Consider the following 16,985-nt stretch of genomic DNA (forward strand, 5'->3'; position numbering starts at 1 on the left):
GAGTGGGAAGGGGCCAGGAAGGCCATGGGTCCGACCCCCTGCTGTTGCAGGGTTCCAAATGACACCATCCCACCAGGTGGCTGCCCAGTTTCTTTTTCCGTGTCAGGCCTGTTCCCCCTGCCCATCACTACCTGACCATTTGGGGCTGGGCTGGGCTGGACCTCAACCTCAACGTCAGCCTTGGCTGCAAGGCTGATCTTTCAACCCGGTTTAAGGAGAGGCAAGAAATGCGCTTGGATAGCACAACACATGCTCTTTTGCGCAGGAGCTACAAGATGGCTTCTCGTGCAAATACACAAGTGGAAACCGCACTTCCCTTTGCCACCCCTACTTTTTGGCCTCTGGAAAAATAAGGCCAGCAAGCAGCTCTGGGCAGGCCAGGAGCAGCACCGCACAGAATAAACGCTTTACATAGACAGCTCCCTGTCCAATCGTCATTTAATGGGTGTGCTCCATTAATGGGCTCACACAGGGATGGTCTGCGCTGGTGCAGCACAGGGAGAGGTGGTGGGAAGCCATGTGCTCCATGAGTTTCTTTCCGGAAGCTTGGGAGGGTTCCAGGAGAGGGTGGGGGCTCCCAGGAAACGCTGCCATGGTGCGATCACACTGGCTCATTTGCAAAGTTTTATGGGGAGGGGTGTCCAGGTGACATCCCCTTCCATTAGTAGCACTCCTACTTTACCCATCACTTCTTCTGTTCCTTTTTATCCCTGAGCAAAAATGAATCTTTTAAAGTAGAAAAGACAGAACAACGGGGGAGGGGGGCTCTGACTTGTTAGTGCCACAAGCCCTCCACCCGCAAGCATCCCGTGGCATTGTCCAGATGCCTCCCCCAGCAATGAAATCCTGTGAAAGAGGCAGAGTGATCTGTATCTGATTCCGTGCAATGAAACCAAGAGAGCCCTTTGCGGGTCCTGGATATGCTTGGAATAGCAATGCTGGGAGAGGGAATCCAGCGCTTCCTCCCATGCCATTTTCCCCAGTTAAGATGACGCACCTCCCAGCCGTCCCTTTCCCTGTGTGGGGGAAGAACAGGTCCCCTCCCCGGGGCAAACATCCCTGCGGGATAAGCAGTTTTCAGCAGGAACATGGCACGGGAGAGGAGACGGGCACTCCTGCACCCATGCAGGGAGACTGGCCCACGTCTCTGGCGCACCGCAACCAACTCTGCAACCCACAGCACATTAGCGCTGGGTTTGAAAAACACACTGTACCCTTCATGCTAGAATTCAAGGAATGTCACGAGCCTCGGATGGACCAGGGGAAATCCAAGGCCCATAAAATCAGGAAGTAGATACATTATTGTCATTTTTTACATTTCTCAAGTGCACTGTTGGTTGATCAGTTATGTCTTTCTCTTAGGGCACAGAGAGGTATCCCACGTATATAGGCAAGTCAGCATAGAAGAATGACGGGACTCTCTTGTATCGTGGGGACATTGCTGTTTTGTTTTCTTAAAAAAAGATCCTTTCATTCAACCAGGACAGATGAGAAAGTCTGTACCCTCAGCCAAATAGAAGCTTTACCTTTGCCCACCCCCATGTCCAACAACACGGACTTGCAACTTTGAGAAAAAACTTGTGGTGTTGACGGTGCAGAAAGGAATACTTGAAGAGCCCCTCCAGGTTTTTATGGGGTTTCTAGACAAGGCTTTTTACGGGGGGAGGGGGGTTGTTCAAACAAGGCTTTCTTCTAGACAAGGCTTTCTATGGGGCCTTCGTGTGCTGTTGCAATCTTTTATCTTACTGCAGAAAATCCATTGAGGAGAAAGAGCAGAGAAAAGCTGCACAAAGACTTCTAATTGCTGGAGTTCCAGGTGCACAACCTGCAGCCCAGGAGCCCGAGGGCATCCCCCAAGGCTCAAACGGTGCCCTGACTGCAGCTCCAATCCCAACCTGGATTGCTCATTCCTCACTGGTAGCAGCAGCATTGAAAGAGCCACCTGTGTTGGGACCACGGAGGGGTGGGGTGGAAGGAAGGCCTCCTGCTCCCTCTCCCAGAAATCTCCATGCAGATTTCTCCTTCCCTGGAAAGAGCAATCTGGACTAGGATCACTGGGGCATCCCAGTATGCAGCCAGCAAACCTGCCTGCACAGCTGTACATCAAGCTCCCACGCGGAGGCACCTGTGGGTTTTTTGTTGTGCTTTGTCTGCTTGTTTGCTTTTGCCATGCAGGTGCTCTGGCCCAGTTCTCCCACAACGGCTCACCATTGCCTCTGGCAGCTGGGCTGATGGGAGTTGTAGGCCAAAATATCTGAAGGGCCCCAAATTGGCCATCTCAGACATGTTATATAATTAATAAATTTCCAGGAGGAATTTTTTTCAGCCGAAGGTAACAGAAGCAGCAAAGTCTTATTGCGCCTTAAAAACAGTAAGTTCATTCTGGCGTAAGCTTACAGTGCATGAAAGCTTATGCTGGCACATGTTTGTTCGAATGCTTATGCCAGAATAAATGGGTTAACCTTTAAGGTGCCAACATTCCCTATTAGCAGAGCAACCTCATGCAAACTTCCATTCATTCTCCATCCATCCTATTCCAGGCCTGCACAAGCGGGATGCGGCCTGCTAGTCTCTTCTTGCACTTCACCAGGAGCCTCGCCAGAGCTGGCCGTTTTGTTCCCGTTTCGCCTGGGACAGCAAAAGTAAGCTTTGCGAGCTCCGGTTTGTCTACCCTACCTCGCACGGTGCCCCGCAGCGCACCCTCACCAAGGGCCCCTTCGCTTGCCTCGCGCTCTGCTCAGCCGTTGGCTGCATCAGGCACACCCTCTTACGACCGACTGATCGGGCAGCCTGCCTTTTCTTTTCAGAAAATGCCCAGCCTGGACATGGGCCAATGAAAACAATGAGCTCATCTGCCAAATGCGGTTCAGGAGGCGCTGGGGAGACCGTCAAGGAGGAGGACGCCGCCGAGAAAACAGAGCAGCGGAGGAAATGTGGCTGTGAGGAGGGAGAGCTGTTACCCATCTGTCAGGCAAGGAGAGAGAAGGCTGCCGTGCGGTGGAGGACCTGGGGCGGCTCCAAGGCACAGCTGCTGCTTGCAGGAGCTGCTCTGGAAAACCTCAGCCGGCTGGTTCCCATGGAATTAAGCCTGCCCTCCAACACAGGGGGGCCTCTGAGCTTGTTCTGTGGGAGAAGTAGGCCCACGTCAGTGCGATAGCCAAGCTTGGCAGCCGGCCTTGGAACGAAGGACAAAAGGCAACTTGTTAGCTTGGAGAGATGTTGGCTTTGCAGAGCCAGAGTCGCAGCTTTCCTTTTCGCTGTATGTGCAAGCAAGACCCGTGTTCGGTGTAACGGTGCAGCAACCGTGGAGTCCAAAGGGCCGCACGCCCACGTTAGCGGGGAGTGTCTGCACAGAGCAACAGGCCTGAATCCCATGGAGTGCTCCAGGGCCTGGATTGGGGGCTGGCATGGCGGGCTCGTGCCCCAGCAGGGCCCACGGACAAGAGCCCGAGGACTGCTCCGCCGTTTCCTCTCGCTCTGGTCCATTGTGGCAGTGCTGCGGAGGAGGCCGGGCCACGGCCCACCCCATCCGGCTTGGAAACGGCCAGCGGTGTCCACAAGGAGAGAGAGGAGGGGCATTTTGCCGCAGGTGGCCCTGCCAGTGAGAAGGCAGGCTCACTGAGGGAGGGGCCACTGGGGGTGCCTTGCTCCAGGGCCCTCCCAAACGGGGAGCTAGCATTGCACCACATGCCCCAGCTCAGCTCCCCACAGCAGCCCCTGAAGGAATCACCAGGCGCCAAAAGCTTAGCCAGACGGCCAAACCAAGACTCCTGACTTGTTCCCAAACAAACTAGGATTTGGGAACCAAGTATAAGCCCAGACCTCCTGCAGCTGTCTTGCCAGGGGAGCCACAAAACAGGGGTCCTGGTTCTGATATAACACTACATTTCTGCTGCCAGATGAGCTTCTGGTTACTTTACTTTTCATCTCTCCCACTAATAGAAGGGGCTAAGAGGAAATTACTGGGCACATGCACGGCGCACTGGTGGTCAACAATTATGATAAGCCAGGATTCTCCGGAATTCTACATAGCTTCCTGTCAGGTGCAAACATGGCCAATGTGGTATAAAGCCAATACGGGGAGTTGGAGGCCCAAGTTCAAATCCTTGCACACCAACAAAGCTCACAGAAGCCACAAATCTAGGTAAGCTTAGACCAAAAAAGGGCCTACAACTTGCGGCATTGCTGGCTGGGGCATGCTGTGAGTTGTAGGCAGTTTCTCTGCCTAAACTTGCATAAGATTGTGTCTTGAATTACTTTGGGCCAGCCACACTCTGTCTTGACATAACTACTCTCCACATGAAGAAGATAATCCTATGTATGCTGTCAAAGCCCTTTGGTGGAAGGTAAATTGATTACAGCTGTACTGAGAATGAAAGTGATATTTTTAAAGATGGCCTTCCTTTCCAACAATGAATGCTAAAATATAGCTAGCTGGGAAAAGACACTTATATTGATGTTTGAGAAAGATACAAATTCATTTACATTTAAACAATTACTCTGAGATGGAGCTACTGAATCAGACGGAACTATTGAATCAGCTAAATTGTTCTTTGACAATTTTCCAGTCCTCCTTGGGCAGGGGAAAACTTGTCTGCCCCTTTAGGTGATGAGTGTGTGGGAGAAGATAAATGTGGACTCTCCCATAACAGGAACACACATCAGTTGAAGGAAAAATAATTTAGAAATGAAAGGGTATTCTGAAATCACCAGGTAATGCTGCAGGTGATACAGAAGCTGTGCTTCAAGTGCCATTCAAGTGCCTCTTAAAGGGCTGCAGAAGTACTCAAAAAGTGTGGGAACGATTCTGGGAAGTTTTAAAAAGTGATCATTGCAGATTCAACAAGTGCATAGGCTGAGCAGTGCTGAGCTGGACCAAACACTCCACGGCTCGCTCAGCATTTCTGCCTCTTTCACCTTCACACATGGCAGGAGCCCGTGTGTCATGGTGGGTGGGATGGGGTGGGATGGGATGGTGGGGGCTCCTTCGAGATCTTAAAGACAAGCTGGGACAAAGGCGCACTGAAGGGCCTTCTGGTCCCTCCTGCAAAAATGCCAGCCTGGACATTTCAGTGTCCATCCAACTAGTGCAAGGCTGTGTGCGTGTGTTGGCCCACATGTGTTTTCTTCGTTTGAATTCTCTCTCTTGCTACTGCACTCATAGAAGTGTGTGGGCCAACAGCACGGCAGTGGGGCGAGGAGCCCGCTTGCCGGTTGGCCCTTCAGCCCTGCTCGGCACACTTAGCTTGCGCTTTAGCAGAGGCCTGCTTTTGGTGCTGCGCAGTCTCTGTTTCAGGCGCAGAGCAGCTATGAAGAAACCTCAGCCTCTCTTTGGGCTGCAGGCACAGAACTTCAGGGGACTCTGACGTGTGTCTGCGTGTCTGTGGGGATTTGCCGATGTTAATCAGGAGCTAGCCATGGAGCGATTAATACTTCGGTGGTGAATGGGTGTGTGAAGGAGGGAGAGTCCACAGGTAGTGAAATGGGAGTTCGTTCCAGCGGGGCTGGGTGACTGGTGGCCCTCCAGATGTTCTGGCCCACAACCTCTGTCAGACCTCCTCAGCACAGCCAGTTGTGAGAGATGAAGGGAGTTGCAGGCCATACAGCAGAAGGGATGCAGAAAACACTCCCCAATAGATGGCCTGTTTCCATTAAATGGCAAATACAGGCCAAAGTAATCTGCTGTTCTATCTTGAAGAGTCCTAAGAAAGGTTACCTGCAATACTCAAAAGTGCAAATCCCACAGCCAAAGAAAACCCAAACAGGTGAAACCAGCACATGGGAACAGTTCTTCCCAGACCATCATTTCAAGCAGAATGCGAAGGACATGGAAAACAAGCTTCTCACAAAGAAGGGTTTTAGGAAGCGCTAGTTTTCCGTGCACATGAGCATTCAGACATGCAGTCTCCCCACCTGGCTGCGCTACACACTTTCTCCACACATCTCAGCAGGCTCTGGTAGAGGCCTTGTAAGGCCAGGCCATACCGGGCATTGTCACAGCCTGCACCTTTCTCTTTCCCTTCCTTCTGCTTTCAACACTGTGTTCCCACCGCACAACACACCGTGCTTGGACCGGAGGAAAATACCTGCCAGCCTAGGATAACATGCCCTCCATCTGATGCAGTCAGCTGCAGTCTGCATGCCTTGATTTTATTGTTCAGTCTCTTAATGTGCCACAGCAGACTGAAACAGCCATGCTTCAGGAACCCTTCCGTGCAGCTCCATACAAAGCCAGACAGAAGGAAAATGGAACGCTATTTTAACAAAGCCTTGGGAGGGGGCTGGAGTCGCAACCAAAACTCCAGTCTGTGCGATGGGCCAAGGTGTTCCACACCAGACACAACAAGATTAGGCGAGGGAAAAGTTGTCTGCCCCAAGCCAAACACGCTCCTTGTCTAACAACATGGAGCAGGGGGGTGAAAGGATTAGCAGCAGTCTGGCACCCTCCCTCTGGTCCATTTCTTTTCTTCTCCCCCAGACTCAGATGGCAATGTGGAATGCGAAAGACCCTTAAGCCCCAGCGGGAAGGCTGCTCCATTGTTAGGCCTGGGGGGAGCACTGGCTGGAAGTTGCCCGGTCCAGGCAAGAAAGGGAAGGGTTTCTTCGTTCCCAGTTTCCCAGCTTACTTTCCGGAGGCCCCTCAGGGCTGCACCAAGGTGGCATGAACAACCTGGCACCACAGCGGGTGTGAGGCAGCTGGGGCCCTTGGGGGCCCCAGGAAGCCCTTCACGCTCACACCCCAGCCCCCACGTCTCTGGCTTTTGTGGCTGTATGTTTGGCAGCAGGGAGGTACAAGCTGTGGGTTCTTCAGCTAATGCCCCTAAAGTGGGGGAGAGCTGAAAAGGAGCTTGGGGTGCTTCCAAGCAGAAACCATAAAGGGTGGCCAGCCCGAGCGTGCCGGTGGAGGGGGCCAGCTGCCCCTTCAGGGGGCTTGAAGCAGGGAGTGGAGGAAGAGATGCTCCGGGAACCATATTCACATCTCTGCCAAGCCCACGCCAAAAGTGGAGTGTTGCAAAGACCTCAGTTCTCACCCACCCCTTGCTTCCTAACAAACCCGTGCAGGGATCACCTGACTGACCATTAGTCAGGGCTGTTAGCCTTCCTGAGATCTAGCACCGTGGCATCTTTACTTGAAACAAAAGTTTGCTTTTCACGTGTCGTGAGGATGAAAGGCTTTTGAATAAACTGACCACCTTGACCCTGGCTGCATCATACATTGCTTATTATGTGTAGCCCTTGTGCAGGGAATGTTTTCCTGACCCTCCCAAGAGCCACCAATGATGTAAGGAAGGGGTGGGGAATTTATTATGTAGTGGTCCCAAATTATGACCTGCAAGGGGCTAAAATTATAGGGATGGAGTGGTGGGAAACTCATCAAGATGTTAATCTCTGTCATGAGCATGACATAAATCATGGATTTCTGCTTTAAGTACAAATGCCATGGTGCTAGCCCTCATGAAGATTAATGGCCCTGGCTGTAGACAACATCAGTTAAACTCCAGCAGCAACAGCGATGGCTTGAATGACAGCATCTAAAACCATCAAGCAGTTTTGTTTCAGGGATCCAGCACACGCTGCTTTCGGTCCAAGACCGCATTCTTCCAGTGTCACCTGCCACTGAGAGCAAGGAAAGGGTTGCTGTATCCTGCTGGCTTCGAAAAACAAACAGTGGTGGTTGGATGACTGAGATAAGCTAAATCTGTTATGGCCTCAGGCAGCTACCTTGGGAGATAACAAATACCCATTAAATTACCCCGACTATTCTGCATTCTCTCTCTCTCTCTCTCTCACACACACACACACACACCAAGCTCTTGCTAATTTATTTTCCATAGGAAAAAATGGCGTGAAATGCCAGAATGCTTGCTGGGCATTGTAGTCTCTGGAACAAGGAGCAGCCCTCTCTCCGTGGCCCCAGCCAAGCACTCCAGCAGCAGTTCTCACGGCTGGCCTCCACCAACCTCCTCTCATCGCGAGTGGACCACCAGCTTTCTTCCCCAGCCAGCATGGCCACAGCTGTGATGAGCAGCCAGGCCAAGAGCTACCCAGCACCGGGTGCAAAACACGGACAGCTCAAGCCTCTCCTTGGCGATGCTTCCTCCGCGGTCCTTTTTCCTCGGCTCTGCAGCAGGATGAGTAAGGGCCCCGCAGCCAAGCCTCAACCCTGCGCACACTCCGCGTGTTTGGGAGCAGTGCTTCCCCAGCACTTGGCACCCTGAGCATTCTCTGGCTTGCTGCAGCAATCACACTGACGAGACTTGTGGACAAGGCTTTTGTGCCACTCTCTCACTCGCCCAGGTGCAATTCTGGGGCAAGGAGGTGTCCAGAAGTCTTCAGTCTTCTACTAGCGCCCTCCTCAGGGATCATATTCCATCTTTTTCCTGAGCAGAGAAAATCCGTTCAGGAGGAAAAGATGGAGTGGCTGCACAGTGCGGTAGAATCTGAAAGCGCCTTCAAGTGTAACGGGGGTGCAGAGCCCGCTGGTTCTGGTCCGGCAGCTCAAGCATTCTGCAGGTGAGCCATGTCACATGTGAAGCTTGGCTCTAGGGGCTATCAAAGACTGGAGGCCATCCCGGTGTATTTGCTTTGGTTAAAGCAGTTCCGGGACCCTACTTGACTTGGGCCTTCCCCCCAGGTTCAGTCACACACACAAGTCTACCATTGGCTACAGACACCTTCAACAAAACAGTTTCCCCACTCCCTGCCCAATAGCAGGGGAAGAGGCCGTTTCCATCAAGGAATGGCTCAGGCAGAAGCAAGCACTCCTGCCCCGGTTCAGATGTCCCATGATCTCCCATGCCAGGATTAGTTGTCTCCAAAGAGAGGTTTCAGCTGCTAATTCCCACATCCAGTGCTCCTCCCAGTGTGGCAGCAGAGGTCAACAATGTGGCTCGGACGGGTCATGAGGCCTCCCCTCTCTCCAGGACCGGCATGGCAGATCCTCAGGCACAGGTGCATGAGCAGGAGGGAGCGATGTGCTCATGCCCTGCATGTCTGCCTTGTCCTGCCACTGAGCCTGGAACCAGATCCACATGATGCTCTCCATGAGAACTGAGTAGAGTCTCTGCTGCTAATAGTTCTATAGCACTGACAGAGTTCTATGCCTGCTAAAATTCTGCCTACTCACATGCTGCACTGGAACGACTGTGCCTGGTTTCTAGGAAAGTACACATCAGCAAAACCTGACCTTGCCAAAGTTCTCCATATTCCATCTTGAAGTTCGTTCTGTCCATACCAGATTGCAAGTTTGCTGGGATTTTTAATTTTTGTTTCAAGCTGTTTGCTTATTTTTGTGTATATCTTTCCAAATGTACACATCAGCTGTGCATTTCCTTGAAGTGGATGCATTTTCTCCTGTTTAAAGCATATTTGTGTGATTTTTTCCCCAAAATTACACATGTTGATACACATTTTCAAAATGTATGTATGCTGTTGCATACCTTTTTCTAAATTCCACCACAAAATCAGAAATGAAAGGACTTTCACCCCAGACTGTACTCTGGCCCATGTTCAGGTAGATCCTGATAAAAACCAATCTAAAATGGATTTTCCAAACTTTCCTACAATTTTCCAGCACAGAAGCTACCACTTTAGCCGCACAGATTTTGAGTCAGGGCAACGAATGAAGAAAAATAAAAGCACAAAGTGCAAAGCGGACGGGCTGCCACTTACCCTCGTTTGCACTTTTTGTAGACTTTATAGATGCTTTCTTCGGGCAAACCGTATTTTTCTGAAATCTGGAAAGGAAACAGAAGTTCTACCGATTAAATATAAATCACGTATATTCACAAAGAAGCCAGTGAAACTATATGAACTGGACAATGCTTTAACGGTATCAGAGAATGCTGAAGCCACGCTGGAAGTACTGAACCTGTGTGAGGCTTCCCTAAATAGGGAAAGCCAACCAAACAAACAAACAACTTCCTAATAAGGGAGCTTCACTGTGGAATAAATTGCCTAAAGAGGTTGCCAAATCATCTTCTTTAAAAGCTGCCTGGGCACCCACTGTACAAGCCCCGACGCAGGAGAGTGATTAATTGCGGCTTCTTCGATCATCCATACAGGTGTGTGACCACACGTGGAAGGGCTGGTGTGAACAGAGCGACACAAACAACGCGTGAGCCAACCGCCAGCTCCATGCGCCTGTGGCAAGCTTGCGCACACTTCTGCAGGAAGGGATCGCCCGTGTTCAGCCTGAGCACTTGCAAGTTCCTCATCGCTCGCAAGATCAGGGGAGAGGTGCGGGAAATGCGCCTTGATGGCAGAGGACGTGCCTTGCATGCACACGATCCTAACTGCAGTCCCTGACCCCCATCCCCCAGCGACAGCAGCACCCAGGCAGTTAGATGGGGTTATGGAATGGTGCATACAGAAGAGAGGCTAGTTCCTCGTCCCCTTCGTCAGAAAGGTGGTGAAGGGAAACGGAGTGAGGGGGACACCGGCACTGAGCAGGTCTGCATCCCCCTGCCTAAAATGCTTCGCAATACCTGTTCTGCTAATCCTCACACCAACCCTGCGGATAAATCCACACTGCTACTTTCGTGGCATGGAGGCTCCGATCTGGCCAAGGCTGCAGGGCGATGCGCTCTGTGAAGGGTGCAGGAAGAGCCACGCGGGGGCAGACCAAGCATGGGCCCCGTGGCAGCTCAGGATCAGCACAGCACCCACTCACGCCCCCAGCCGCCGGCACCCTGCCTCTGGCACAGGGGGCACGCAGTCCTCCAGACCAGAGCCCCCAGCAGCCACGTCCTCAAATGCGTCCCTTGTTACAGCTGTCCAAGTTGGCAGCCACCACAGTGTCTTGTGTAAGTCAGTCCCATAACGTGCTGGGTAACCAAGTACTTCCCTTTGTATGTCCCATCATTCGGCTGCAAGGGACAGCCCTGTGGGGTGTCTGTATTAGAAAAACTAATCTAATTTAAAAACTAATCTGCCTTCTTGCAGATGTGTTCCCAGCTGTCAGCACTCAAGTTGCCATCTTTGCCTTGCTCCCGTTTCAACTCAGAAAGTTTTAAGTTCTTGGTTGTACCACTGGACCTACTTGTTGTAACTGTTTATTTACAACTTTTATTATTTTATAATCTTACTATCTCATTGTTTTATCATTACTATCTTATGGCATTTCATGGCACTGCTATGCTATGCTATGATGCTATGACCTCTGATTACAACAATAAACTTACTGATTGATGAACTGATTGATAGATTTATGGTGGGGGGGATGTCTCCCAGTACACGTTTTCCACACTGTGACACCTCTGTCGTGTCTCCCCTTCGTTTGCCATCAAGCTGTCTCCAGTAAGGGAGGTTCCTCCAAAATCTCCTGTCCTTGACAAGCCCGCTTAGCCCTTGGACACGTGAGGCTGTGGGGTCCCTTGTCAAACGGATCCACCCCATAGCTGGCCTTGCCCCTCTTCTTCTGCCTTCTGCTTTCCCAGCACCGCCTCCTCCAGCGAGTCTCGCCTTCTTACCCTTTTGCTAAGCTACCAAGGCCTAGTCACCGTTCTCCTCACAAGGGAGCTGCCCCAGCCCCTTGGCCGTTTCAGCCGACCTTGCCTTCACTTTCCCCACTATTAGTAATACAAATATTTGGCGTTGTCGTTGCTGGCAAAGAGAAGCCGATTCAGGGAGTCCCCCGTCCACATCTCATTCCAGCAGTGACCTCCGCAGGTCCAGCGGCGAGCCTCAGCCTGTTGTTCTTAGCCCTTCCCAGTACGACGTGGAGAAACACTAAGCTGCCTTACGAGGAGCACGGAATCGACTGTATGAGGCGCCATTTGCACGCTCAAAGTGCTGCACGGGGCAGGAGGGTTATCTAGTGGGACTTGCACGCTGGACTCCGAGCGACGGCACCCCTTTGCTCCGAAGGCAGCCTCACTGAGCTGCTTTCCGGGCACCACGTGGGGGGCAGGCCAATTGGGGCGGTCTGTGGTCCAGTTTCCGCCCCCACCCCGAAGCGCACTAGTTGCTGCACACCTGCTCCACACTGAAACCCCACCAGCAAAATATTTGATGCTTTGCTGCTCAAATGTGGCGGCAAACTGTAACTCAGACTCAGAACATCCTCACTGAGCTCGAAAACAAGGCTAAAGTTGGCACATTGCAGCATTTTGCTGCGAAATTTTGGTTTGGGGGCCACCGGGTGGCTGCAGGGCCCTGCCAGAGGCTGTGCCCCCCCCCCACATCTTCCTTCCCATCCCTCCTGCAACTGCTCTTCTTGTGCAGAGGACTGGAGGAAAGGCGATTTTGCCCACCGGCGTTTGTTCTCCAGAGCTGTTTGCTCTTTTCCCATTTGAACATGTGCAAAGGCAACACACACACACACACACACACACACACACAGAGCACAGCCATAGAAATGACTATCAGATCTTTTCAGGAGATTGTTTGCTCTATTCCCCACCTCTGCAAAGAAGAGTTGGGGTTATCAGTAATTGTGCTGATACGCATCACAGAAATATGCTTAGACATTGTGTGCTCTTCAAACATTGAGAAAGGGGTGTGTCTGTGTGTGCACGTGTGGGGTGGCGGGGGTGGGGGGGCAGGATTTTCCAGCCAGCCCAAGGGAAAGGAGGTGAGACGTGGAGATACAGGCCTGGGAACCTGATTAAAGAAGGGGCCTTTGATGGTGGGAAATATGAAAGCCATCAGCATTAAAATCACACACACACACACACACACACACACCCCAGCTAGATTCAAAAGGCAGCTGCAACTTGCTATAGTGGCATCTCGAATGTACAGTTTATCTACATTTGTGCAAGAGGGTGAGTGCAGGAGTCATAATTCACAGCCCTTCTAATGATATTATAATTAATCATTATAGTCTAATGCATTTCTGTGCAAGGGCCATAGGCACCAGGGCTGGTCTCTTTCTGGACAACCAGCCTGCCCTTCTCCCATCCATCAACATGGCAAGCGCAGCTGCCCAGGCCTTAAGGGGCCTGCCTTTTCCCAGCAATCCTCGCCGGCGAGCCTTCCTAGCCCATCGTGGCCCGAGGGGTGAAGACCTCTGCCCCCGCTGCCTGGGGCCCCCATCCCTCAGAAGCCACCCTGCGGCCTTGGGCTGGCTGGCACCGGGCGTAGCTGTTGGCACATCCGACAGACTGCTAGCCGGCTCACTTTTGGGAGTCAGCCGAGCCGTGTGGAAGCAAACGACACAGGGGCCAAGCCCCGTCCCGCAGCAGCCAGGGTTCTCCAGGTGGCCACGCGCCCTTCCCTTGGCTCCACGCCACAGCCCGGTTTCCCTGCACCCCTGCTGCCTTTGGCCCCACTCCCTTCGGGCTCCGCCGTCCCCCTCCTTGCAGACGGAGCGCTTGACTGAAATGGAGTTTGGTGTGTGGGCACGAGGGGTCCTGCTTCGCGGGGCTGGAGGGGCTGCATTCCTGCCAACTGCCCGGCAGCCCGGGGTCTCTTCCGCCTCTTCTGCCAAACGGAGCCCTGGGGTAAAGCGGGCCGTGCAGTGACGGCGTACGTGCACGGAGGCATACAAACGCAGGCGCGGGGCGTGCCTGGGCCTGTTGGGCCTCTGTTGTATGCAGAGTTGCGTTTTTCAATAAAAGGGAGATGCAGCGTTAATACGCGGTTTCGTGCCACTTTAACACCATCCTTCCTGGCTTTTGTTGTGAGTGAAACTCGGGAGAAGACCTTGGCATGCGGCACAGCAATCCAGGATCCGATTCGGCTGCCCTGCGGGAGGGGAGCAGCCTGGGCCGGGCCGGGCCGGGCCGGGCCGGGCCGGGCCCGCTCCGAGAGCAGACCATACCTGCCCTAGAAGCACTGGCCGCTGCCTCACTAGGTAGCGCAGCACATGCTCTGACGCAGCAGAAGAACCGGGAGGAAACCCACCGCATTCCTCAGGCCTTTGAGGTCCGGCGTCTTCAGCATGAGCGCATCGAAAACCTCCTCTGATTCTCTTCGCACATAGAGCAAGACTGAAAGGTAGAGAAGAAGTTTCATGCCCGGGTTCAGCCCCTGCACTTGGGTCAGATCCAGCGGCCAGCATTAAAATGCACCCCCTCCCCCCAGGAAGCGCTCCCTGCAGCACCGCACGCCCCAGCAGGGCTTTGGCAGGGCACTCGTATGGGCCCCTCTCTCCCTGCATGCACCTCCTCCTCCCCTTTAGGAGGAGCCTAGAAGGCCACTGGCCCATCCATCCACCTGCTCGGTGGAGGACTCGCCTCCCAGCCAAATACTAACCTGCCCTGCCCCCGCTTAGCCTCCCTTGACACCAGCCCTGGCCAGTCGCTTCTCCTTGACCCCACCGTCTTTCTCAGCAGCTTCTGGATGCGGTCCCCCAAGCCCAGGGCTAGTTCCAGTCCTTCCCTCGAGTCCCTTTTCTAATGCATTCCTGCTGCTTATTCCCACATGCATCTCAAGGGTTCTCTCGTCTGTCTGCTTGCCTCCATTGAGGCTGCTGGCTTCCTTACCTTGTCCCTTGGCTCTTTTTTGCACAAGGGTATGGAGAGGGCAGAATTCCCACAGTAGGCTTACCTCTTTGAGGGTCTTCTCTTTTCGCTTGTTTTGATACTAAAGAATCAAATTCATCTGGGAATGAAGGGCAGCTCCGCTTTAAAGGCAGCCTAGGTGAGGAAAAGGAGAGATCAGAAGATTCCATGGCAGGTACCACTCCATGGATATTCCCAAACGACTCAAATGTATGGCTGTTGTGCTCTTTTTAAAGCAATACACCAATGTTCATACATTTCAATAGGACCATTGCCAAAACATGTTTGGGTGGATTGTGCGCAGAGGTGCAGCTCATCAGCTTCCATCTTGGCACCCCAAGCCCAGTGTCTTTCTTGCCACATAGCACAGTGCTGAGGATTCCCTCGGAGGAATCCCCAGTGATTCCCTGACCTGACATGATGGTGACGATCTTTCAGTTTGAGACTGAAGTGCCATATCTTGGAGAAGTTCTTAGAGGCCACATTGTGTGGTGGGTGGGACAGAAGGATGGGCCAAAAATGCAGCATATATTATCCTGCTAAGCCTTGGAAGTGACCGTCCAACCCTCAGAATGGGGAAACCATGGTGCAAAAGCTGGGAAGCCATCCAGCGATTCACTGTCAAGGAAATGCAGGTCTGGCCAGAGAAAGGGGACACGGTGGTTTGGAAAACCCATGAAGAAGATTAAATTGGACTGGGACCCCAATTTGGCCCCAAGTCTTAACTGGCAGGCCGCCTTATCCGTCATGGCTGAGTTGATGCTATATCCTTACTCTTAGTCTGACCAGAAACCAGTCACACGGTAGAGCCCTTATCTCTCTCCAAGGAATTTTACCACGATTGGACACACATCAGAAAAAGCCCCACCACTTGCATTTGGTCATGTATATTTTGCCTTTCTTTACTGTAGAACTCACTGCCATCTACGGCAGCGTCACAGGCTGAACACAGCTGATGCCTCGCTGTAATCCAGCACGTCTGAACCTGGTCGGTGCCGGGACCACAGACCTGCACGGGATGCTCTGAGCTTCCCAGAGGGAAGGCAGCAAAATAGCTGCTTCTTCTTCAAAGGGTGCCATCCAATGACACTTGGACAAAAAAAGTACTCAACCCTCAGCACATCCCAGTTGCTAAACACGGGTAGAGCTTCGCCTGAGGTTTCTGGGAATATTTTGAGCAAGTGAGCAACAGAAAGCGTTTGTCCTCCCACCCGCATACCTGCTCGGGTCCTGTGGAGCGCCAGCAGTGGGTAATACCTGTTGGAGAAGAGACAAGATGGACACACTTTAGAGGAAGTCGGTCCTCTGGCTTGGAAAAGGGTTCCAATTCTGGAACCAAACCACTGGCCCCTGAGGAGCAGCCCCGCCTGTTTTGGACCCAGACAAAGGCTCCACGCAGCACCAATTCGCTCCTTGGCCCAGCCCACTTAGCAGCTGCTTTTCCAATGGGAAAGCCTCCAGCTGCTTTGTAGGGTGACTCCCAGAACTCTCAGGCAAGGCTGCTGTGAGCAGTTAAGGGACATCTTTAGTAGGTTCATGTGTCAAAGGTGAAAATGCTTTTGCTAAAACCACACGGTGAGGCTGAGTGACATTGCTATAATTACAAAGTTTAAAACAACCACACAAAAATTAAGCAGCCCTGTGATAAGCATAGCCTGCAATTACTCTTGGGCGTACCCAAATATGGCTCTCTCTGAATCCGGTCCCTCCCCAACAGAAATCTGAAATGGCGTCGCTGCGGCATCATATTCTTCGCAGTTCGATCCACCTGTTCGCAGTGCCATGCCCCTCACAAACGGGTTCCACTTGCACTTTGAAATTCTGCCTCAACACCCAGCTTCTTGCCCCCTGGGAGCCACCATCAGGAGATGCCTTACTGGATGTAGATCCAGATTCATTCCTATTTAACACTCATGGCTTTGCCCAAAGAAGGCTGAATTTTAGCGTGAGGGTGCTACAAATCCTCCCAGAGATTCCTAGCATGATCCCAGACCAAGGAGAAGGCAAATCAATATTGAAACCTGTGGAGTTGAAGTACCTTTAGCTTAGTCACATTCTTATATCTGGTTGCTTATGTCTTGCTTTGATGCATTTCTTCTTGAGCCGCACAAAACTCAACATGTGGTTTTTGAAACAGAAAGCCTCTCTCATCCCTCCACTTCTGTCAACATCCCTCCCCTTGCCATTGAAATGTTCCTTCAGGATAGATCCGGATGACTACCCGAGCCCGCACAACCTCAGATCTACCGTTGGGGGCACTGGAGCAATTGCATGGGGCCCTGAGTATCCACTGGTGCCAAAGAACGGAAGGCATGTGCACATATGAAATCAGGAGGGTGGGTACTCGGAGGAAGGCTTTCTCTGCGGTGGCGCCCAATCTATGGAACGCGCTCCCCAGAGAGGTCCGCCTGGCGCCGTCGTTATTTGTTTTCCGGCGCCAGGCGAAGACCTTTTTATTTAAGCGTCATTTTAATTGTTAACAATATTTGTTTATTTATCTGGCCAGGGCGACTTCTTTTATATTGTTATTTATTTTAT

The 16,985-nt window shown here is 52.2% G+C and overlaps 1 protein-coding gene across 2 annotated transcripts in view; it reads right to left on the reverse strand.

Annotated features, from left to right (window-relative positions):
• GRHL3 (grainyhead like transcription factor 3) overlaps positions 1 to 16,985 on the reverse strand; it is a 32,663-nt gene that overhangs the window by 623 nt on the left and 15,055 nt on the right. The window contains exons 11-14 of one of the 2 annotated variants that reach the window (XM_044418781.1): positions 15,667 to 15,704; positions 14,494 to 14,582; positions 13,849 to 13,934; positions 9,673 to 9,737 (exon numbers count right to left, since the gene is read on the reverse strand). In XM_044418781.1, coding sequence (XP_044274716.1) covers positions 9,673 to 9,737; positions 13,849 to 13,934; positions 14,494 to 14,582; positions 15,667 to 15,704 — 278 coding nt within the window. Of the gene's footprint in view, positions 1 to 9,672; positions 9,738 to 13,848; positions 13,935 to 14,493; positions 14,629 to 15,666; positions 15,705 to 16,985 lie in introns of both variants that reach the window. The other variant, XM_044418780.1, reaches the window with a different exon arrangement.

The sequence above is a fragment of the Varanus komodoensis genome, unplaced genomic scaffold, assembly GCF_004798865.1.
Source record: "Varanus komodoensis strain SLA01 unplaced genomic scaffold, ASM479886v1 scaffold93, whole genome shotgun sequence".
Taxonomy (NCBI): Eukaryota; Metazoa; Chordata; class Lepidosauria; order Squamata; family Varanidae; genus Varanus; species Varanus komodoensis.